Source organism: Phoenix dactylifera, chromosome 9 (assembly GCF_009389715.1).
Source record: "Phoenix dactylifera cultivar Barhee BC4 chromosome 9, palm_55x_up_171113_PBpolish2nd_filt_p, whole genome shotgun sequence".
NCBI classification, from domain to species: Eukaryota; Viridiplantae; Streptophyta; class Magnoliopsida; order Arecales; family Arecaceae; genus Phoenix; species Phoenix dactylifera.
This window is the reverse complement of record NC_052400.1, coordinates 21,107,540-21,131,383: the sequence shown is the minus strand read 5'-3', so window position 1 is coordinate 21,131,383 and position 23,844 is coordinate 21,107,540. Positions and strand designations below refer to the sequence as shown.

Genomic DNA, 23,844 nt, shown 5'->3' with positions numbered 1-23,844 from the left:
CGAGGTAAACCCTGATCTATGGCTTTGTATTGGTAGGATATTATTCTAAGAGGCTTGTTTCATGTACGGCTCAAAAGAACCAAAAAAAAAAAAAAAACCTTGATGCAAGCATCTCAACACATGCCCTTTTGAGACATTTAATTGGTTAAGGAAAACGAATGGGAGCATGTCGTGCCACTTAAATTGTAGAAAAATACGCTATCTTACAAGAGAAAAAAATCTAATTAAATCTTCTAATCCATTTTACATATATAAAATTATTTATATAAACAGCTAAAACGGCCCATTGGCTAAGCCGTTGGGAAAAGGAAGGCTGCCAGACCTTAAAAACGCAGCTAAACGAGAGAGAGAGCGATATCATGGATGAGGTGTCACAGTAGGCCTAAAGCCCAGTCTCCGGAAAAACCCAATATACCAAAGATACCAGTGGCCCATTACATTAACCGACTGCAAGGAGCAGTAACATATCATTGGTCGAGATCATGGGCGAGAAGTCGCCGATGCCGCGAAGGAAGTGGAGAAATAGCCACCCATCTATCTAAACCACCTTCAAGTGTTGACAAGGGAGGGAGAGTTGGTCTCGAAGCAATGGATATGAAGACAAGTACAAGAGTTGTGTTTTCCGGACGAGAATCTTAAAATAGTGGTTAATGATTCAACGATGGAAGAGCAAGCCCCCGCTCTCCATAGCCTACAGCATCTAGAGACTCATTTACTCCAAAATTTAGACAGAAATGGAATCGTTATGCTAGAATCTTGGTAGAAACAGATGATATTTTAGTAGGTAAATTAGCATCTCAGACAGCGAACGAGTCGTCATATTTTTCGAAGGATAGATTATTACGAGTCATACTTAGCATTCAGGTATGCAGTATGGCTCGCACAAATCACTTATAAAAATTCTGAGAAGAGAATTAACGGAAGAAATTATGGATACCGAAGATATCCAAGCAACTGACTCTAAGGCCGAACTGAATTATTTTACAAGAAGCATGAAGAATATGTCTCTATGCTTGGATGATGAGGTTTCAGACTGATGCTGATGAGTTTTTAAGCATCACCAAGAGGGCGTCTTTTGAAACAATTTAAGAAAGAATCTCTTGCCCTTGGTGATGGTATCCTTGGTATTGATACTAGAGTAGGGAAGGATGCAGGATCCATAGAGTTGTGAGGGGATGTTGATCTCCCATCAATTTTTCATGCTGCTAAAGTGGTTCTAGGAGATAAAAAGAAAGAGAGGCTCTCCACTTGAAAGGAGGGGTGGATTTGGTAGTCCAATTGATCTTGGTGAGGGCCTGGGTCCATATATTAGAATTTGGGCATAGCTTTTTATCTTTGACATAAAAAAAGAAGGTTGTAACGAGGAATGAGAATTTTCAAAAATACATGATTCATTAAGTGACATATGCTAACCGAATAGTTAATTAGAGATGTTGCATGCAAAGATCATATAGCCTAATTGACTACATGTTGAATATTCAAAGGATGGTGGATTTTTGGGGTCCACAAGCCCATCCCTTTTCAGGAATTCAAAGAACAATTTTGTACTGATCATGCAGGCTTCCAATCTTATTGCACTGCCTGCAGAAATTGGGTTCTGACATTGTGGAAATATTGCAATGCTTAGGTTCTGCAGGAATGGAGGAGCTATCGATATTAAGCAAGCAAGCTAGTGCATCTGGAAGATGTTAGTAGAAAAACAATGCAGCAAGTGGCATAGAAAGCCACTTTCATTGGCAATAGTATCGGTCCTTAATCTTAATTAAGGACTGTATCTCTCACTTTCATTTTATGAAGGCAGGAATTGTTGCTGCATTGGGAAAAAAAAAGGGAGTCAATTGTTGGTCATAATGCCTCTGGTTATGGAAAACAGTAAAGGCTCAAATCTAACTTGGATGAGAGGTGTGGAGAAACGATCAGAATATGGTTCACTGGAGGATCTTACTCCACTAGCAATGGATCGGATTGAAGCCCCATCACTCGGAACGTTTATGATACAATATGAAATGTCTAATAAGAAGGCACCTTCAGGTACAGGCTCACAATCTATTGGGGAAGTATCAGCTCTGTAATGGAAAAGGGGCTAAGAGTGCTAGGTTACGCTTCTAGATGTCAAAGACAGGAATGAAGTTGATGGGTTTATTGGTTTATTGATAACTTTAAGGAGCTGTTTGGATGATTGGGCTGAAAATTCTATTGGATTTCTGGATTGGACTAGTACAAAATTATGGGCTCGTTTGGTTCGCGGGAAAAGAAGAGGGAAAAGTGTGGTCAACGGGAAAGTAATGAGATGCCTCTTGTTTGGTTGGAGTTTTCAAAGGAGAGAGACAGGAAAGTTGTATTCCCATGGGAATATGATTCCCACATTTCATGGAAAAGTTACTTTCTCATGAGGCGGGAATCACTCCATTTTTATTTTTTCCTAAAAATGCCCTTCAGCATTAAAGACTTAATTTTTATTAGCCTAGCTTATAATCCTATAATTTTGCTGGTTTTACTGGCTCAATTCGTGAATCCAATAGTATTTTTGGCCCAATTATCCAAATAGCTCTAAGAGAGTGGATGGAGCAAGATTTTAGGTTAACTGAAGAAGAAATCAATGATCCAACATCAAAGATGAAAGGACGCTAGCCCTTCCTTAACATCTCCAAAGTCTCACATTCTAGATAAAAGTCTTCTTCGGACCTAAGTCTTTAGCACAATAGCCAAAACTTTTTGCCGTCAAAGCTAACACATTCACTATCTGTTGGCCTTGCAGTGTTTCTCTCACTAACAAAATGTTATGCCTGAAAATACTACTCTTTGGCTTTGTCTTTAATGGCATGTTTGGTCAGTTATTTGGATGGTAAAAGTAAAAACTAAAATTAATTTTCGGTCGAAATCTTCTCCAAACCACATTGTTGTGAATGAACTGAAAATCCACTTTCCCTACTTATGATTTCTGAAGTGCCAAAGTCATTGAAATTGGGTTGGCAACACTTACATTAGGGTTTCTTCCATAAATGAAAAGTGACAACCTTCATTTTAACAATAAATCAAATTGCAAAAATTCCTATTTCCCCAAAGTACATATCTTGAAAGTGTCACTTCCAAAAATACCTTCTTACTATTTTCAGGCCACTTCTACTATCAAATATGCTATAATGTAGGTAAACATATATGATATGACATTCAACCCTCTAGTTGCATACTAGCTACGCAGAGGAGGCAATCGAGTCAAGTTAGGTCCAAGTTTTACCAAATTTGAACCAAGATTCGTTGAAGTCTTGGTCTAAATTTTGTTCTATACTTAACTAATTGAAGGATCGGATTTGGGTAGTAAAAATATCATAAACTTTATCAACTATTTGTGTTTGAGTTAAGATGTATGAAGTCTAGATTCTTATGGGATACAAAATTACATATCTCGAACTATTAATCAAGCTACGAGCATTCGCACTTTTGAGATTTTTGCCTGCAAAACACCCAGTTACATACTTGAAAAATTGAATGATGATCAACAAGTACTTAGCAGTCAACCTTATGATAGTGATTGACAAAGAAAAAAAATGAAAAGATATTATATATATATATATAAAGTTAAGTATAATTATTCAAAGATTTTATAACATAAAATAATTAATTTTATATGCCAAGAGTCTAGAAGTTGAAGGATATATTAAATAAAATTAATAATTTATATAAATAAATTAGGTAGTTAGCCGGTATCGAGTTGGGCTGGATTGGGTTTAAAAACCTCAAACATAAATTCGAGCTACAATTTTTAATAGTTTAATTTTGAAACCCATTAATTGGTCATGGGTTTTGGTCAGGATGATGTTGGGTCCGAGTCAAATGGTTGGATTGATGGCCCTAGTTGTCAGGATTACCAAATGGCTAGAATCCATAGCGGGCAGGACAGGCCGTTGTCATGCGGTCAGTCTGAATCGTGTACGCCGACTTTGTGGTATTTATACCGGGCCGACCCAGTTCGGGAAGAATCCAACCCCAGCGCCAATCCCCACCCCTCGCGTCTGGGGCTGCCTGTTCCCTCTAGGGTTCTCTAATTTCTTGTTTCTTTTCTTCTTCCTTCGAGGTTAGGGCAGCAGGTAAACTATCTCTAGGGTTCGGTCGATCCGATAGTTTTTGGCGGATGGAGGACCGCATGGAGGAGGGTAAGCAGAGATCATCGAGGAGAGGAGATGCCTCCGATAGGAAGGAGGATTCCAGGAGAGGAGATCGCGAAAGGGGGAAGGAGCGGAACGGGGAGAGGCACCGGGAGAGGGACAAGGGCCGGGATCGGGATCGAGATTCCGAGAAGGGCGATCGGGAGAGCCGTAGGTCGGAGCGGGAGAGGAGCGCCGACGACAAGTATCGCGAGAAGCACAGGGATTCCCGGCACAAGGACAGGGACAGGGTCAGGGACAGGGAGAGGGAGAGGGAGAAGGAAAGGGAGCGAGCCAAGGAGAAGGCCCGGGAGAAGGAGAGGGATAGGGAAAGAGACGATAGGGAACGGGAGAGGGAAGAAAGGGAGAGGGAGAAGGAGAGGGAGCGGGAGAGGGAGAAGGAGAGGGAGAGGGAGAAGGAGAGGGAGAGGGAGAGGGAGAAGGAGAGAGAGAGGACAAGAAGGAGAGAGGAGAGGGAGAGGGAACGAGAAAGGGAAGATCGAGAGAGGGAAAGGGACAGGGAGAGGGAAAGAGAAAGGGAGAGGGCCAGGGAGAAGCGGCGGGAGTTGGAGAGAGATGAGGACAGAGACCATGACCTTGACCGGAAGCGGCGGAGAAGGGAGGATTCCCGAGAAAGGGAGCGGGAGCGGAGCAGCCGATCTGACAGGCACAGGGACAGGGAAGGCAGTGAAGATGGCAGGAGGAATAGGGCTGATGAGGAGGTTGAGAACAAGGAGAAGAGAACCCGTGAAGAAGATCTTGAAGAGGAGCAGCGGAAGCTGGACGAAGAGATGGAAAAGCGGCGCCGTAGGGTTCAGGAGTGGCAGGAGCTTAGAAGGAAGAAAGAGGAACAGGAAAGAGAGAAATTGGGCGGGGCCAATGCTGAGGAACAACCCAAGTCTGGTAAAAATTGGACCTTGGAGGGTGAATCTGATGATGAAGAAGCAGTCCCTGCAAAATCTGATAAAGATATGGCCATGGATGAAGATTCCAGGCCGGTTGATAGGGATGGCCATGCCATGGCAGTAGATTCTGTTAATGGGGTTGCCGTGCCTGATGGTGCTGAGGCGTCTAATGATGGTGAGGAGGAAATTGACCCGCTTGATGCTTTCATGAACTCTATGGTATTGCCTGAAGTCGAGAAGCTGCAGAGTGCCGAGATTGCTGTTAAGACTGATGATAAGAAAGCTGGCTCAGAGAAGGCCTCCAAAGAAACTGTTGTCAGTAATGGTGATCAATCCAAAAGGGGCGCAAAGAACAGTGTGGGAAGGATAATTCCTGGTGAAGATTCTGACTCTGATTATGAGGATCTTGAGAATGATGAGGTTGCACTTGAAGATGAAGATGATGAAGAATTCTTGAAAAGAGTGAAGAAGACCAAGGCTGAGAAGTTATCAATTGTCGATCATTCGAAGATTCAGTATCTGCCATTCAGGAAGAATTTCTATATCGAAGCAAAAGAAATCTCGAGGATGACAGCTGAGGAAGTTGCAGCCTATAGAAAACAGTTTGAATTGAAGATACATGGGAAGGATGTGCCGAAGCCTATCAAAACATGGAGTCAGACTGGATTAACGAGCAAAATTCTGGATACAATCAAGAAGCTTAATTTTGAAAAACTGATGCCCATTCAAGCGCAGGCGCTCCCTATCATCATGAGCGGGCGAGATTGCATAGGAGTTGCCAAAACTGGTTCAGGTAAAACAATGGCTTTTGTTTTGCCAATGCTGAGACATATTAAAGACCAGCCTCCAGTGGTGCCTGGGGATGGTCCTATAGGGCTTATTATGGCTCCTACTAGGGAGCTTGTCCAACAGATTCACAGTGATATTAAGAAGTTCACAAAGGTTCTAGGCATTAACTGTGTGCCAGTGTATGGAGGCTCAGGTGTTGCTCAGCAGATTAGTGATCTAAAACGAGGTGCTGAAATTGTTGTCTGCACTCCTGGTAGGATGATAGATATACTTTGTACGAGTAGTGGAAAAATTAGTAACCTTCGCAGGGTCACTTACTTGGTGATGGATGAGGCTGATAGAATGTTTGACATGGGCTTTGAACCTCAGATTACCAGGATTGTTCAAAATACACGTCCTGACCGTCAGACAGTTTTATTTTCAGCTACATTTCCTCGGCAGGTGGAGATATTGGCACGCAAGGTGTTGAACAAGCCTGTCGAGATCCAGGTCGGGGGAAGGAGTGTCGTGAACAAAGATATAACTCAATTGGTCGAGGTTAGACCTGAAAGCGACCGGTTTTTGAGGCTATTAGAGATTTTGGGAGAGTGGTATGAGAAGGGGAAGATCCTTGTCTTCGTTCAATCGCAAGACAAATGTGATGCTCTACTGAGGGATTTACTCAAGCATGGTTATCCTTGCCTCTCGCTTCATGGGGCGAAGGATCAGACTGACCGTGAGTCTACTATCTCTGATTTTAAGAGCAATGTCTGTAACCTGCTGGTAGCGACAAGTGTTGCTGCCAGAGGTTTAGATGTGAAGGAGCTTGAGCTGGTTGTCAACTTTGATGTCCCAAACCACTACGAAGATTATGTTCACCGTGTTGGCCGGACAGGTCGGGCAGGCAGAAAGGGTTGTGCCATCACATTCATTTCTGAGGAAGATGCACGTTATGCACCAGATCTCGCAAAAGCCTTGGAACTTTCTGAACAAGCTGTTCCCGCAGATCTAAAGGCACTGGCTGATTCATTCCTGGCAAAGGTGCGCCAGGGAACAGAGCAAGCCCATGGGACTGGCTATGGTGGAAGTGGCTTCAAGTTTAATGAAGAGGAAGACGAAGCAAGGAAGGCTGCCAAAAAAGCTCAGGCAAGAGAATATGGATTTGAGGAGGATAAATCAGATTCAGATTCTGAAGATGATGGAATTCGAAAGGCAGGAGCTGACCTTTCACAGGCTTTTGCTAATGCCCAAGCTGCTGCATTGGCTGCTGCTTCAAAGGTACCTATTACTTCAATGCCTGCTCCGGTTTCCGCCACTCAATTACTTTCTACCGCCGGTCTGCCTGCTGTCACTCTTCCTGGAATAGCTGGTCTACCTATCTCTGCAACTCTACCTGTAACTGCTTCACACACTGAGGCAGCTGCTAGGGCAGCTGCACTGGCTGCTGCCATGAATTTACAGCACAATTTGGCAAAGATACAAGCTGATGCCATGCCCGAACACTATGAAGCAGAATTGGAGATCAATGATTTCCCACAAAATGCTCGCTGGAAGATCACCCATAAAGAGACCTTGGGTCCAATCTCAGAATGGACTGGAGCTGCTATTACTACCAGGGGCCAGTACTATCCTCCAGGTAAGATTCCTGGTCCGGGAGAACGCAAACTTTACCTGTTTATTGAAGGCCCCACCGAGTCTTCTGTGAAGAAGGCTAAAGCTGAAGTGAAACGAGTACTGGAGGATTACACGGCTCAGGCTCTCTCCCTTCCTGGTGCTGCTCAACCAGGCAAGTACTCTGTTCTTTAGGAATCATGATCACTCCTTACAGTTACAACGTGAGAATGAAATATTATAGATGGAACTTTGTGGATTTCTTCGTGAGATAGATACAGGATGAATCTGTTCATGCAGGCACTTTCATCTTAAGATGCAATGATGTCTGTCAATTTATTTTTAGTTGTTCTGTATTGAAGATGCTTTGAAATTTCCGTTAAACTACTTTTTTTTTTTGAATCTTCTTTGAACTTTTTGTTTTCTTATTTGTATCTTTGATCAGTTGGACTTTTAGTTAATCACCTCCCATCTGTGAATGCAGTACAATTGATTGTATATGTTCTGTCTATATGTTGCTTGAGTTGGTTGTTTCACGTACCTCTGATTGCCTCTCCTGAATTTCATTGCTGAAAGTTGTACTAGACATGACCACCAAGCATGTTTAGTGTCATCAAACTATGCAAATGGAAAAAAGAAGTCTCCATGTATTCTTTCATAGCTTATTAATTTCTTCTTAATGGAAGCTGAATCGATCAGTTCAAGTTATTTAATTAATTGGTTATCAAGTTGTAAGGGACCAATTAGTAATGAAGGAAAATTAGATGTCAAGGCTTCCGCATGCATATTTTTCCGTAATTAGGCTTTATTAATTTCCTACAGGCCATTGATCAGCTGATTGATGAATCTTCTGCCATCCTGAGTTTATGGGATCAGGTGGCCTAGAAAGAAAAGAACTTCTATTGACTAATTATTTTGTTTAGCAGTCATACTTGGCCGGTCAGATTGGTCTAGGGTCAATGGTAGCATATAGTTGTATAGACGTTCTTTCATCATATTATCATCTGCTTTTGGTTTCAGTAGTTGGGTAAGGGACACTTAACGCTTCTTTTAGATTAGGGGTGTAATCGGGTCGGGTTGGACTCGATACAGATTGGGTCGGATATAGGATAGGTCAAAAATTTGTCAGCCCAGACCCGACCTTTTATTCAAACGGGTCAAGAATCCAAATCCGAACCGGACCATTTTATTAAATAGGTAAGCTAACCTGAGATCTATAATGGATTGAATCAAGTTAAACGGATTAAAACGGTCAAGAATTGCCACCCTATTTAGATATTTCATGTATCAATACATCTTTCCTGTGGCAAACAAATGGGCATGTTCCCTTGTTATTTACCAGTCCAAGATCTCTCAGAAATGGAAATATTTTTTTTTTTATTTTTAAAAGCTAGCATGACAGGAAAATCAACAAGTTCGCTGACCCATATCTGTGAATTAACAAGTTTGGATAATTTGTTACTGTTGTTGGCTGAAGGAATTATAAGAACTACTGGGTTTTATGGTTTGGGAAGAATAGATTACACGGTAACTAGGATAGGATGTGCTTATAAGTTATGCAGATAATTTTTTTGTGATGATGACAGGGTTTAGAATCTTATTATCGAATCTGATAGAGGGATGAAAACAAGGAATAGAAGAGTTTGCCCTCAGCAGGCGAGTTGAGGATTTGGTGGTCGTAGAAGTGATAATGTTAAATCGACTAAAATTTTATTTTGATATGTTATTTAAAAAACTATCCACCAGTTATTGATAATCAGATAAAACTAAATACCATGAATTTTGATAATTTTTTCAGCTGATTATCTAATTCTAGGGTATTAAGTCACTCGATGAAAGGCATCAGGACTGGGTATAATGGCTGAACATGAAGCAAACGATGCCTCCCTATTATTGAAAAAGTTGAATCAATGATACATGTGCTTCGCAAAATGCCCAGCCCCACATCCTGTCATGTGGGTGCTAACCAATATGGTAACCACATGTCAATAAGGGTGGATAGGTCAACAAGTTTTTCCTTACATTTTTTTCTTTAATTCATATGAAATGTTTTTTATATTATTGGTTTTTCACCATCACTTATCTTGGAAGCTCCCGATATCTCTTTTAATATTTATAATGCACCATTAAGAATTTGTCTGAATGTATCCTCCTAAATCATTAAGTCTAATTTAACCTGTCATTTTACCTACTCATGTACCTTACATGTCTTTCCATTTCAATTAGCACACCCCATTTCAAGCTCCGAAAGTCATGAAATGTTATTTAAGCTCTTCAATTTCTTTGCCTGCCATGGCCTGACAACTGTAGTTGCTTTTCTGCTTTTTGATTAGTGTGTAGTTTCTTCTATTAGATTAAGTTACTGTTTTTGCATAATTAATTTATGCTTTTTTTAAATATTTTCATCACTTACCGTGTGATTTTGAGATTTTGATGATACAAGTGGTGGTTAATTTTACTCTGCAGTGGCCGTGCAGTTAAATTATCATTTCCTCTTTTTTTTCATTATTTCAAGCATCAACACCAAAAATAAGTCAAAACAATTTTATCTATATAATCAAAACACTATTCTAGAAAGCCTTTGACTGTGTGGAGGGGCTGCCTTCTTTGAGTTTTTAATCAATTCCATGATTTTGATGATCCTTTTATTCATATTTGCTTCCCCTGCGTATAGCATGGTGCTTCATGGTGAGATGTAGCTCAAGATTGCTTGCAATTATGCATATAGAAATGTCAGTGGGTGGGGCTGGCTTGATTTGCTAAAGGCCCAACCCAAGAAATCAAGTGCTTGAGCTCAAAATCTCGATTCGGTGGGTACAAGTCCAAAGTGAATTAATTGCTTTGCATGATATCCTACTATTTGCTTCTCTATCAAGAAAACTATACATGGTTATCCTTCTCTTGTAGTTTGGTATAGGAAGCATTTGAAATTTGAATTGCTCCAACCTTCATAGCATTAAACCAGATTGGGAACCTGAGAGATAATTTACCACCAAATTTGTTGCATTAGATGCATTCTGTTCTCAATAGAGGAAGTTCTCCGGTTATTTTAAATGCAAATTCTATATATGTTGAATTTGTTTTTGCGTATCTAGAGATATGTCATTTAAGAATGGAGAAAAAAAGAGTTAGCCTTATGTCTTATGACTTTAAAACCATCACATTGAATGGTTTCCCTTAGTTCCTATTTTTCTTTCTGCTATTACAAAGTGTTTGATCTTTAAGGATTCATGAGATTCTCTAATGATCTTGACCAATCCCTCAGTCCTACATAAGTCATCAACAATCAGTTTTGGGATGAGAAGCAGTCCATTTTTCCAATTCCCGCGATATACATATTTGCCTATCAAGAAATTGAGGAGTGAGACAGACTTGTCTCAATGGAAAATGAATGATGTTCCTGTCATATTAGCATCTAGGAATCTTGGAATTTCGAAGGCGGATAAGTACCATAACTGTGAGGTTTTGGAGGATTGGAAGATGTTCTTAATATCTCACCTTTAGCTTGTGTATTTCTTCATGCATTCCTGGTGGTCTTAGATATCAACTAGAATTGAAAAATGTGCCACTGAAATTTCGTAAACGAATGGTCCTCGGAGATCAGCAAGGACTCAAGACTCATTATGCAGACTTAGGGATTACTAATCCTTGGTCCAACTCCAGTTTTGTTGTTTCTGCTTCATTAGACATTTTGCTTGTTTAGAAAGATTATGTAAGGCAATCGCCATAGGGTCTCCGTCTATCTTGGCCAACTGAACTTCTAGGTGTGCGCCTGACATCTCTTATGCTGACTGACTATTGCGTGCTAGTAAAATGTGTGAGATATGTATCTAATTATGCCCTTCTGTGACATCAAATCTTCATCTCAAAGAGAGAGACCTTGTCTGGAAGTATGTTGTGACAAAATTGTTATATCCAACTAGCTGCTAAACTGATTTGGCTGATGACAGGGAGATGGTAGAATATGCTTTATTTTTAAATTGTTAAGAAGGTTATTATGTTGTGCTTCTACTATGATGCTTGGTCTGGGCAGCTCTCTGCATTCTTGAACAGTCTTAGATTTGGATGGGTCTTCTCCCCTTTGATTTTTTTCTTTTCTTTTCTTTTGGCATGAGGGAGTGGCATGTGCTTCTGCTTGTGCACGGTCCTGCAATTTCTCTGCAAGATGGTGGTGGTCATCAAGGACAGCAAACATGGTGGGATCCCGTTCTCTCCTTGCCTTTCCCCTTGCTTTTTATTTGTTCTTACTAATATCATATGAAATTCTGAGTTATCTCTGTAGGTCTGAAGAAATTTCTTAAGTTTATGTTTGGTTTAGTTCCCGTTTCTTTTGCAGTTAAACAAGTTATACAAGTTTCTATTTCTATCACACTTCCGGTCAAGAAGCTTGGATGGTGATGTGAGAAACATTTGCTCAGGGTGAGAAACAAACTTCATTCTTGAATGGCTAAGAATGAACAGGTCCTTGGGTCGAAGCATAAGCAGTCTTTATTTTTTGAAATATCTTCTTATCTTTACCTTCATTCCTATTAGGTTTTTCCTTGAGGCTTCTGTTTTTCGTTTTCTTCTAGGAAAGAACAAAGTTCTATTAGGTATATCAGCTTCCTGATCTACTCCCAGTTCTGCTCGTTTCGGGTTAAATTTTTCATTCTTGGAATTTTAGAGTTCTTGTTGTTCCATCATAGCAGCATCTGATTTTGAGGGCTGTGGCGAGCGACTTTATCATGGCAGCATATGATTTTTAGAGTTCTTATTTGTTCCATCTAGCACTAGCATGGATCTCGTATCTCATGACGCTGCTCAGTCCTTGCAAGAATTTGCTCGACTGGTAATCTCCAAACCAGACCCTGTAGCCTGCTGTACTCTGTTCTTTGCCCACCTTGGACGTGCCATCGAGGAAACTCTTCATAGTGATTCTGACAGAGAGTCCAGAGTCCAGAGTCCAGGCCTCATGGTACCGTTCTCATGATACCGAATAAAATGGAGGGGGATGAGACGAAACAAAAGGTGTTCTTGCAAAATGGAACCTCGTCTCTTGCTTCAAGTGGCGAGTGATTGTATCACCAAACTTTATGAACTGAAGTTTGGTGGCGAAATTATTGCTGTTCCTTTGCGTTCAGGCTGGCAGGCTGCGGTCCCGGATGGTATAGCCACGCGTACCTGCAGGCTGCATTGCTTTCCATCAAAGTTCCAACTGGAGCTTTCCAGCCATAGGATCCGTCCAAATGCCCGTGTCATTGACACCTTGGACAAGGACGATGGTCCTGAATCAGGCCCATTGCTGATCTTGATCCAAACTGGAATGGGAGACTTTAGTGGTCCGGCAGAAGCCATTCCAGCTCATCCTGAGAGAGTAGGGACGACCCAGTACCCGGTGTCATCGGAAGCACTTCATTTCAGAAATTAGATTGGACTGCCCAGTTGATCCGTGGAAAAAGTTGGATTCTTTAGTGAAAGCCATCCAAACCACTGATTAAACTGCCGGCAATCCATTTGAACTGCTTCAGAACTTGCACGAATTAGTTTTTTTTTTTACTTTGCATGAATTCGCTTTTTCCTTTTTTTTTTTTTAAAAAAAAACCCTTCGTGTGGGTGTAAATGTGTAATTGGGATTCTGCTGCGGTTTTTTTATCCCTCGGCATACTCAGCCTCGAACCCTGGAGACGGTCATCCTTCTTCCATTGCAAACGTAGATGGAGATCTCTAGCCTTCTGAATATTGCCCCGGTCTCTACTACAAATGGTTGGCTTGTATTTGGCCCTACTCCACAATGAACGCTGATCTGATCCTAAATCTCATACAATTTGGGCTCTACGAATGGTTGCCTGTAAATGCGAGTTTGGTTTAAATACTCTTGTTGGTGGTTGTGTTAAATATCTAGTTCAAGTGATGTCCTCACCAAGGTTTGGCTATCAAAAGAACACTGTTTTAAGCAAAATGTCATAACCACATTTTAGAATCTTCTTGGACATGTTTCGATGCAACAAAAACTCTCTAGAAAACTTTTCTTGTTAGAATACCAGCTCCTCTTAGTTCGTAACTAAGATAATTAAATTTTTTATTCCATTTTTTTAAAAAATCAAATTATTTGTTTATTTATTTTTATTAAAAAGTAAAAACTAATATATAGCAAACATACCCTAAATTTTAAAAGGTAATATAGAGCATTTTTTTCATACATGGTTGATATAATTGACCATCCAAAAGCTTTATCTTCATGAAAGCAAAAGATGCCGGGGTGGGCTACATTCAGACATTCTATTAACTGGGAGCCTAATATAATGATGAAGACCAGCTTACTGTTAACTGGGGACCATCACATTCAGGGTGCCACGGAATGGATTGCACACTGTTTGACGACGACGACGACGCTGGTCATCCATGCTACGGCATGAGTTGGTACGAGGCGTGAAGATTGTTTGTTTCCAAGAGGGGCAAATGAAAAGATTAACCTACCCACTAAACTCCCCCATCAACTACAGCGTCAATGATTACCCAGGCAAACATTAGAAGTTGCTTGCGTTTAGTTAGATTATACGGGAGAATGGAATAAGGATGTGCATTCTTCTTAGAATAAATATTTCAAAGGGGCACGAACAGAATGGAGCGGCTTATCGCTATTTCCCCTCTTCGCTAGAATTGTGGCGTATTCCAGATTTCACCCTGGCTTATATCTGAACCGACCACACTTTTCAGGTTGAAGCAATATTAATTGTGACAACCGTTGTGTTCGCCTGTGGCATTTCTTTCTTCCTTTTAAGAAAGCAGAATAATTAAGAGATTCTCAATAAGAAATGAGCCACTCTACTTCTGGTGGCAACGTGCTATCGGGTAGAAAATATGAGAATATGAATATGACCGAATTATTGGTCTTAGTTACTCTTTGAGATGAAGTAAATGAGTGGAAGAGATTTTGAAGGGTAAGAAGGAAGTTGGCCAAGACAATGCTATATTGGGATTGTTTATTTAGTTATATTTGGACTACACTTGGAAGCAAAATGAGAGGGAGTAGAAGTCATTTAACCTAGTTATTTTATCATTTTTCAGCTAAATATTCTTATCCGAAAAGTAGATGTTCAACAGAATATAAACCGCTCTAGAAAGTATATTTTCTATATTACTTTTTTATATTCATCCAAATATGGAAAAACTATTTTTCAAGAATAATATATTTTATACATTGACTTTTCAGAAAAAATATTTTGAGCTAAAATTTTTTCCATGCATGGTATATTATATCAGCTGGTACATTGTATCAGCTGAAATACTCTTGCTACCAAGAGAAGCAAGAGACGATGATTGCTTAGCCACGTGCTAAGCCATTCTAGCTCACCAATTTTCTTGTATCGGCCATCGTTCTCAGAAGGTATTGATGCTTTCTAGCGAAAGCGTCATGAGTCAGCAATGATACTTCGATCATGGCTGGATGCATGATTTTTATGCACTTTTGCTATGGTTCGTTTCACTTTTTTTTTGAAGAAAACGTGGAAGGCAACATTATGCCTAAGGGCACCGTCATTGTAATCACATTGGTAGTGAGAAAATAGTAGTGATATATTGCATAATAATGAGCTAAAAGCTCTGCATGAAAGAAAGGAGTGATACCTCTTCAAAGCTATATTTTATCCAGCCGAACATCATTTCAAAACAGAGTTATATCCCTAGAATAAGTAAGACACGAGAGATTCCGCAGACCAACGCCGTAGAATAGGAAAAGGTTATGCCGTCCAATTACTTTGCAGCAGGAGGCTCATTCAAATAAGGATGAATTTTTAATATGACACTTGTCCCACCTCGACATCCCATGATTAATTCCCATCATTCACTAATCATATAACACCATCATAACTAATATATCCAAAATCTTGTGCTTCCATCAGGCCCAGGCTGATTTTTTTAATGGAGCTGCCGTGAGGCATAAACTATTTTTCCCCCCCACTTCCTCTCTTATTTAATCCACCGCACTGCTCCATGTGCCGCTCCTTCCTACTTTGCTTTGATTGAAAACTAATCAATCTGACAAGGTAGGACCTCACCACCTTCATTGACCCAATAATGAACCGAGGCGTACGTTTCTTAACTTCTCCGGCAGAACAACATAACTGAGTCCTTACGTTTATTCATTATTATTATTATTTTTTCCTTGCTTGTGGATATTTTCCCTTTACGCTCGCGTCGCTTCTCGGATGGTGTTCTTTCACCTGAAAATTTTTATCCTCAAATTTCTTTTTTAGGTCAATTTCGATGGATCCATATTAGATAGCGGTAGAAGAAAATATACGAGTTTTATTATTAGAGGCCCGAATTCTAGAATGGTTGTCAGATCTTTGACACCTTGATTCCGGAAGCTGAGCTGAGGGCGATATAGGCCGAACTGGGCCATACTCGGCGTGTATTGCAGGTTAGAGCTGTATTGCTTGAGGGTGATTCTGCTACGGTTATTGGCTGGATTTAGAAAGGTGCCGGCAATATGGATGGATACCACCTCTTGCTTCGAGACATCCGGGCCATAGTCTGTAGCGACGTGGTCTTCCAAGCCAAGCACGTGTATAGAAGGGCCAATGAGACTGCAGACTAGATGAGATACCCTATGAGTTGGAGAAAAAGAGCTGCCTAGTACACTTCAAAATTTATTATTCTCTATTTATTTATTTATTTATTTTGGATGTAACCGTATTAGGATTGTATCAACCATCAAAGTAAAAAAAAAAAAGCAGTAATTTTTTTTTAACAAATAGGTATGCTTCATCGCCTCCGCACAGCGGACGCGGATGGCAGATGATACGTCGCATACAAAAAAAGGCGATAGGGAGAGGGAGCGTGGAAAATTGTGCGACGCCGAGCGACGGCTCCGATAGACAGGTAAAAAAAATAAAAGGAGAATCCGGTCACTGCCTGTTCTTCTCTTCCGTTCCGTTACTCGTCCGAGCGGACGGACGGGACGGGGACCGAATCTGTGTGTATCTACCCAACGGTCGAATTCTTATTCTCACGGGTGACGTAGTGTATCCCCCGACCCAATAAAAGGATAGCAAATATTTAATGGCGGCAAAGAGAGTCACAGCAAGCAGCACCCTCCTCCTTCTCGGTTCTTCTCCTGAGCCTCGTCTCGGTCTCCCATAGGTGGTTTACAAAAGCTTTGGAGTTCGAGAGCTCGGTATGAATGTTTTGATGCAAATCTTGATTCTTTCTGTCGTGGGTGTGTTTTGCTAAAGCTTTTCAGTATTTTTTTTTTCCTCTCCAAAAGCATGGATATAGGTGACTGACTTATATTCTATGCATATCAAAGTCGGCGGGATCCTTTCCGTTTTTCCTGTTTTTTCGGTCGGTTTTCTTGGTTTAAAGTATTCTGAATTCATAGATAAGCCAAATGATTTGTGTTTTCCTCCCCCTTGGACAGGTTGGTGTAGTATAGATCCTATCCTGTTTCGATTGATTCGATGGGTGCCTCGATCTCTCTCTTAATTTCAATTTTGATGCTATTTTTGACTTTGAGCAGCTGCTGCAGATCAGGTCTGGATTGTTAGTTATTGAGGTCATTATATATGTATATATAATGAATCAAGAAGTAATGAAGAAGTAATTTTCACTAAAAAGATGAGTTGAAGATGGACAATTATAACTTTGATGTTGGGTATTTGAGATGTAGTGGAGGAACAACTTTAAAAAGCCACCGATTTTTCAGCATGAGGATTTGAAACATAATTCAAGGGAAATTTTTTGTTGGCTTCTTGAATGTAAGTTAATCTAGTCAGTGGACCTCAGTATATATGGGAGGCTAAAGGAAGATAGAAGGCCTTGATGAGGAAAGATAAGTTGATCATGGTGATAGCCATTTGGGAACTAAATAATTTTACCTTGCATTTACTCTCTACGGATGGGAGTTCTAACATCACATCTGCCATAAATATCTTTGATTTTATTCAGATACATCCTCTTAAGTTTAGGAGATTAAAAAAATGAGTTTGGAGGTAATGATTGTCCGTGTGAGAGGAACAAGAAAAGTTTTGATTTTTAATTTAATGTCTTTGTCATTTAAACCCAATATAGTTTTACATTTCATGTTGTAATTGGTAGTCATACAATGTCAAACTGGATTGCAGCAGATTTATCAGTATCTTGTATTGTACATACTGTCTTTGACCTATGTTTATGAATTTTATAATGTTATGATTAGCAATCAGCATTCAATGTTATTTATGTTGTTGTTGACATGTGTTTTATAGAATTTCATAACCATAACAATGGCTAATCAATTGTATGACTGGGCAGACTGAATGGGAAAGATTGATTTAAAGCGAAAACCTTGTGCCAACTTATATATAAATTTTTTTTTTTCTGATGGATTTGTTATTCTGTTCACATCCTTAATAAGCCCTTTTATACAGGCTATTTCAGGTCTATTGGCTCCAACCCCCCCACGTTCATTATCTTAAGTTCTTAGGGGCATATTTACTAATTTTTCATACTCTATGTCATGCCTTCATTCAATATAATTGTTTTTCAATTACTGTTGCCTACTTTTACTCGGGTTTGCATGGTGACCAGCTCATAGGCTTAAGGCAAGACAAACTAGCTGGAAGATCAATAGTGACTGTTTTTTCGAGGCTTAACTCATAGGCATGTGTCAATTTTAAGGTGGGGGACCATGCATTGGAAAGCTAACTTTGAATCCCTTAATTTTATCCTATGGATTTTTATGAATTCAGTCATCATGAAGGTCAGAGTTTAGTGAGAACTTTGAGAGCAAGGTGAGCCTAGGAGTTTGGTGTCATATGAAGACATTATAAATTTTTATTTTTCAGTTATGAAATTCTCTTGGCTTATTTATGCTGGGATGCGATCAACATCTTCAAGGAATAGTTAAACATTATGAGTTCCTTAAGGAAATCTTTGGATGGAGGTTTATCTTATCCACCTAACAACATTCAAGCTGGTGAAATGAGGAAAGGAAGCACTGTGGAGGAGAATAACATGGGATAGAAAGAAACGCGAATCCATGATCCCTGAATTTTCAGATAGAATATTGTTAAGAAGGTCATGAAAAACTGTCGATAACTCCAGTTATCAACTTGTAATTACTTGCATATTAAAGATGGGTCCATAAGACCTACTGGAAAAAAATGGTGAGACAAAGAACTTAAAGAAAATCAAGATGATTGGATTTAGAATAAGACTCGGGAAGTGAAGCTCTGGTTCTGGAGTGGTGTAATTGCTGCATCTTGGATAGCAATATTGTGCATGTTCAAGCATTGCACAACAAATACGGCGCATGCAAGTAGGATGAGCATAACACGGGCTAGAATCTTATGATAGATATTTGGTGGAACTAAGAAAGTACAAAGATTGAAGGAGCATGATATGCATGCAAGGTGCATGAAAGGTTGTGAAAAATGAGGTGAGACAGGAAACATAATGTGTCAAAGTTGTGTCAAATGATCATGCCAGTTTTTATTGAGATGAATTAGTTGCTGATAGGAATGAATGACAAAAAAAGGTTTTGCTAAGAAGTAAGAATTGATAGAAACGTGTCACCTATTTATTATGATTATGGTAAAGTGTTTCGCAGATATCTTTGATAAACTGTGCTCTATGATTTACACAAATATAGGTGTTTGAAGGGTGGTATGATATGGAATCAATGGATAATGAGTTAGGGTATTAATATTGTTTAAGATTATCCCTAGCATGAGTTGTCTGTGGGGTTTTTTGATGTTGAATTTGCCTGGATTGAATAATAGAAGTTGGCGCCAAAAATTTTCAGTTAGTGGTTCCTCCTTTGCTTCTTCTGTCAATTATTGTTGGCCTTAATGCTAGTTGCAGTAGTATTTTCAAGTAGTTGATTCCATAAAACTAAATAAGTTGTCATAAAGCAAAATTCTAACAAGCTGGACCCTTTAACTTGTTCTAACTTTTTTGCATATTTCATATCAGATACTCATACCACTAGCATCTAACAGAAGAGTTTAAAGATCTTTATGCTGTTGATCAACTGACGCTTTCTCGTGCTGCTTATGTTAACATGAAGCAGTCAACATAGATACAGTGTATTTGGAGTTTGATTTCATTTTGAACCCATGGTCTTTGCCATAAATGGAGCAGTTGGAGCAGTTGAAGTGTTAAAATGGTCGGGACCATCTGATTCTGCCACAGTTGGCTGTTGTGGGAAGAGAATCTCAGATCTCTTATGACTTATGGTGTCGACGAAAAAGGAACAAAGAAGTAACTTAAGTAAAACCTTAAAAAGTTGTAGTGATAAAGATTTTGAATATTGTATCACTAACAGGGCATATTGACCTTTATTTATTTAGAAATCTTGGCAAAGTAGGCAGAGCATCTTGACTAGGCTTGCTTCTTTTATGCTTATAATATTTATCACATGCTATTACCAAGAGGTTGAAGCATTTGATGTAATCTTGTGATTCTGTCAACTTATTTTGAGTCCTTTTTTTTCCATAAGAAGTTGTTTGCCTACTTTCATCGACACACTGTCATTCCTCTCCAAATTCTTACATATATAGAGCAAGCTGTATATTATTATATAGCAGGAACGACCCGGGGGGGGAAGGTGGGGGGGGGGGGTTGTTGAATTGGGATGAGGGGTCCATATGATTAGATGCATGAGAACCGTGGAGCTGAATAACCATGGAGTCAGAGTTTGCATTAAAATTAGGATAGATGATGCCAGGTTCATAAGATGTGTCTTCAGATCATCTATGCATCATTTAATCAACTTTGAACAACCAAGGTTTAGCTGGTCTTCTCCTTATTTTTTCAAACTTCATGGTCCTGTTGGCTATAGAATGGTTTATAACCTGTGCTTTACATACATGAAGATAATAATAGCTATATCATTTTGTGTTTATGAAAAGCTTGAGCTCTCATCTTCTGTGATGCCCTTGCTCCTCAATGTTACTTATGGTTCGGTATAAAACCAGACCTTTTATTTCTATGAATTCATTCTGCTTATCCCTCATCTTTTAGTGTAATCTTTCTGTTGCAGTTTTTCTAATTGATCCAATTTGCTTTCTAAATTTCTGTGTTGGCTTCAATATTAATGCAATCATAGACCAATGAAACTATGCTGGAAATTATATGATCCAGAATGTTATGTTGATGGCAACTACTGCAATCGGATTATGTGCTCTAGATTGATCCTCTTTAGAAGTCTTATCATTGTAAAAACCTCTCCTTGGTGATTGAAATGGATCTCTTTTCATAATGGGAAATATTGGATACATGCTTATGAGTATTTAAAAGCTATGACTCCTCACCTTGTGCAGGTGATTATGACAATTGTGAATAAGGTCATTCAAACATGGACAGTCAATTTGCATTCTGTAATTTGTCTTCACAGAATTTTTTTGAATCTGGACCATAGTTTACAGAAATTGGATTAAATTCTGAAGTTATTATATTCATCAATCTTTATTTAATTTGAAAATGCTATTAATCATTTTCTTCCAGTTATTTTTATAATGTCATTGGTACTTGCCCTGATCATTACCTGCTCTTTCCTTTCTAAATAAACCTCTTCATCTGTACCATAATTTGAGCAGGCTTATTTTTTGTTGGGGCACAAACTTCAGCTTCCTTTATGTAATTGATATGTTTAATTGCTTTTTTTTCAAGTGCCAAATATAAATGTAAAACAATTTTTTTGATAAACTAATGGGTTACAGGCATGCTATTGGATTCCAGTAATTGGAGGCCGGCAGAAAATCAAGGACATTAAGATGTGTTTGTGATATAGCAACTGCTGCACAGATGGAGAGTGGTAGCTGAATTCCCCTGATTTATGCTTTAACTACCTAATAATCTTCTTTTACCATAATTTTGCACAGGTTGACTGATAGTCTAAGGTACTGAAGCTGACAAATTTGCGTTGTTACCAATTATCTTGCATTGAATCACTGCAGAATAAAATATATATTCCTCACTGTGTTCCGTGGTCTCTTTTTTTTCCTTGACAATCATTGGATGTCAGTAGCGCAAATGATATCTGATTTCTTTTGTTTGATTTGTTACTGTTTGCTTTGGTCAACTTATGAGCAATTTTCAGGATATTGATGGTGTTTTCTTTCCAAAGTACACACACACACACACGCACACATATATATTTGAATGAAACCACTGATGTCTTGTAAGGAATGTCATATGTCACCCCATAGAAAGGTTTGGGACGAAGCTTTGCTTAAAATACAACTTCATTTTCAGCTTTACTACCATCATATGGCAATACAATCTTTGAGTTAATTCTCATGGACACATTTTGATGCATGAAGCCAGTGATGCCTTAGTCTGCTGGAGAATATGGAAAAAGCCTCACTTAGAAAGCATCCAATTGTTAGAAACTTGGAACTTATCTTTGATTACAATTACTGGAAGTACTGTGGAATTTAATTCAATGAATTCGAGCCTAATACATTTTCACTGAAAACCTCATGAAATTTTCTGTGCATCAGAAAAATTTATGAGTCAGTGAATGTAAAGGCATCCTATGAAGGGAATATCGAAATGCTCTGTTTGTGTTTGAAACCTCAAATTGTCATGTTTAGTGGCTTGTCTAATTGACATGTCATGGTGAATGTAGGGCAATCCAATGATTGCAAGGATTGTGGTGGGAAGTATATATTGATAAAAGATGAAGAAGACCCCCGGTTGGCCATGTTCAACAAGCCCCTTCCATGCTGCGGCTGTGGAATAGGATGGTGTTCGTAAGTGCGCCACATCACCTCCATCACTTCTTTTTATCTCATACATTGATCTCATAAGGACACCATGCTTTTGCAGTTTGCTTTTGGGATTTGTGTGCCCATTGATATGGTACTATGCTGCAATTCTCTACTTATGCAGCTACTACCACAAAGATCCGCGAGAGCGATCTGGCCTTGCTGCCAATGCAATTGCTGTTAGTCTCCCTCTCTCTCTCTCTCTCTCTGTGACACCCTTGCACAGACCTGCATGCATTCAGGCGTGTACATGCATGCTCGAGTGCACGCATAGTCAAGGCAAAATCATGACCTGACTTTGCTTTCTATAACTACCAACAAGCTGCAAATCTGCTCCACGGAGCTTGTGAGTAGTAATTATTTCACAGTGGAACACTTTGCCATTTACTGAATGTTCAAACACTCACCATAACAATTCTCCTCAAAAACTCTATTAAGCCATAAAAACTTGAAGAACACTTAATGACAATTGATTTGATATTATGGCATCAAGAAAACATCATAATCTTTCAAATAGCTAGCACATAGCATTTTTGACAGAGCTACTTGAAAGTTGAAACCACTCCTTATTTGATAATTTCTATCACCTTGGAAGCATTAGGAGATTCTCAAAGACAACAATGAGGCCTGAGGGTTGATAAAAAGAAAATACTACTCTTCATAACAATTGCTATTTCTTTTCTGAGAAATATGGCGGACATGCCACCATCAGGGATCGAACCTAGAACCTCTCCCTAGATTATATGGGTGCTGACCAGCTGGCTAAGAACTCCTCACTATATTATTTGATATTTCCACTTCTATTTGGAAGTCTTTCTAGATTATCAGCTGGACAGTTGGTTTTACAACCGATGGGATCAAAGTATATCGACCCCATCTTGTTCAGGAGAAGAGAGCAAGGCCATCCGAACAAGATGGGGTTGAGAAGGAAGATACCCGTTGATGTCTTTCTACAGTCAACTGGTTGACTATCATTCCATGATCCTGACAGAATTTCCATTACCATCTCAATTGCTTTTTTTTGCTGAGAAAAGGCCATCTTAAGTTGTTGTTCCTAGTTATTTGAATTACTTACCTCAATTTATGTTCCAATTCAGCTAGTGTGTATTATTTCCAGGCACTGGTCTGTACAGTTGTAACCCTCATCACGGTAGCTGCCATCTACCTCTAGTTCAGGTCTTTCATGTTACACGTTCAGCTTGAGTCCTCTCAACCGGTGCCTTTGCGGCATACGGTAAAGCTGACAGCCAGGGAATATTATATGAACCTTCATGTAGCAAGCTCAGCGAGGGAAGCATGATGATGAATGGTTCTAATCTTCAAAATTGCTCTCCTCTGCTTTATCTTGTAACACTATGACAAATTTATTTGTATAGTAGAACATTAAGTTGATGAAAATTCGCAATTAATTGGTAAACAATACCTGTTCACTCTAATATCTTGTGCAAAATCATACAGCTATTTTACCTACTAATTTTCGTGACTTTAAACTCTCCCATTGATGAAGGAGAGGGTAATTGCATTGGAAAACAAACTTGCATATGTTCGGGATAATCCCAAGAGGAATCATCCAAGCTTTTTCTCGTGTCGGCTATGATTATCTTCCTACCATGCATTTCAGTACTGATCAGTTAGGAAAGCTGCTTGCCTGTAATGCTCTTATGATGGTGCAATCTCTTCAAC

At 39.4% G+C, this 23,844-nt stretch overlaps 2 protein-coding genes across 4 annotated transcripts; both read left to right on the top strand.

The window, feature by feature from the left end:
• The first annotated feature begins 3,985 nt into the window (after positions 1-3,985).
• Positions 3,986-12,111, top strand: LOC113462887 (DEAD-box ATP-dependent RNA helicase 42). 2 transcript variants are annotated; one of them, XM_039130438.1, is made up of 2 exons: positions 3,986-11,625; positions 11,766-12,111. In XM_039130438.1, the coding sequence occupies exon 1, from the start codon at positions 4,133-4,135 to the stop codon at positions 7,622-7,624; it is 3,492 nt and encodes a 1,163-aa protein (XP_038986366.1). In that variant the 5' UTR covers positions 3,986-4,132; the 3' UTR covers positions 7,625-11,625; positions 11,766-12,111. The 2 variants fall into 2 exon arrangements, with proteins under 2 accessions (XP_038986366.1, XP_038986367.1); XM_039130439.1 differs by having other exon boundaries at positions 11,748-12,111.
• Positions 12,112-16,319: 4,208 nt separating this feature from the next.
• LOC103709603 (60S ribosomal protein L18a-like protein) lies at positions 16,320-23,597 on the top strand. Of its 2 annotated transcripts, XM_008795045.3 has the most exons (5): positions 16,320-16,586; positions 21,112-21,206; positions 22,023-22,146; positions 22,223-22,340; positions 23,279-23,597. In XM_008795045.3, the coding sequence occupies exons 2-5, from the start codon at positions 21,197-21,199 to the stop codon at positions 23,330-23,332; spliced, it is 306 nt and encodes a 101-aa protein (XP_008793267.1). In that variant the 5' UTR covers positions 16,320-16,586; positions 21,112-21,196; the 3' UTR covers positions 23,333-23,597. The 2 variants fall into 2 exon arrangements, with proteins under 2 accessions (XP_008793267.1, XP_026661422.1); XM_026805621.2 differs by lacking the exons at positions 16,320-16,586; positions 21,112-21,206 and having other exon boundaries at positions 21,300-22,146.
• Positions 23,598-23,844: the final 247 nt, after the last annotated feature.

Coding starts and splice junctions, on each gene's coding strand:
- LOC113462887 (XM_039130438.1), top strand. CDS start 4,133: ATGGAGGACCGCATGGAGGAGGGTAAGCAGAGATCATCGAGGAGAGGA.
- LOC103709603 (XM_026805621.2), top strand. CDS start 22,010: ATGGTGAATGTAGGGCAATCCAATGATTGCAAGGATTGTGGTGGGAAG. Junction 22,147..22,222: donor TGTGGAATAGGATGGTGTTC/GTAAGTGCGCCA, acceptor ATGCTTTTGCAG/TTTGCTTTTGGGATTTGTGT. Junction 22,341..23,278: donor TTGCTGCCAATGCAATTGCT/GTTAGTCTCCCT, acceptor TATTATTTCCAG/GCACTGGTCTGTACAGTTGT.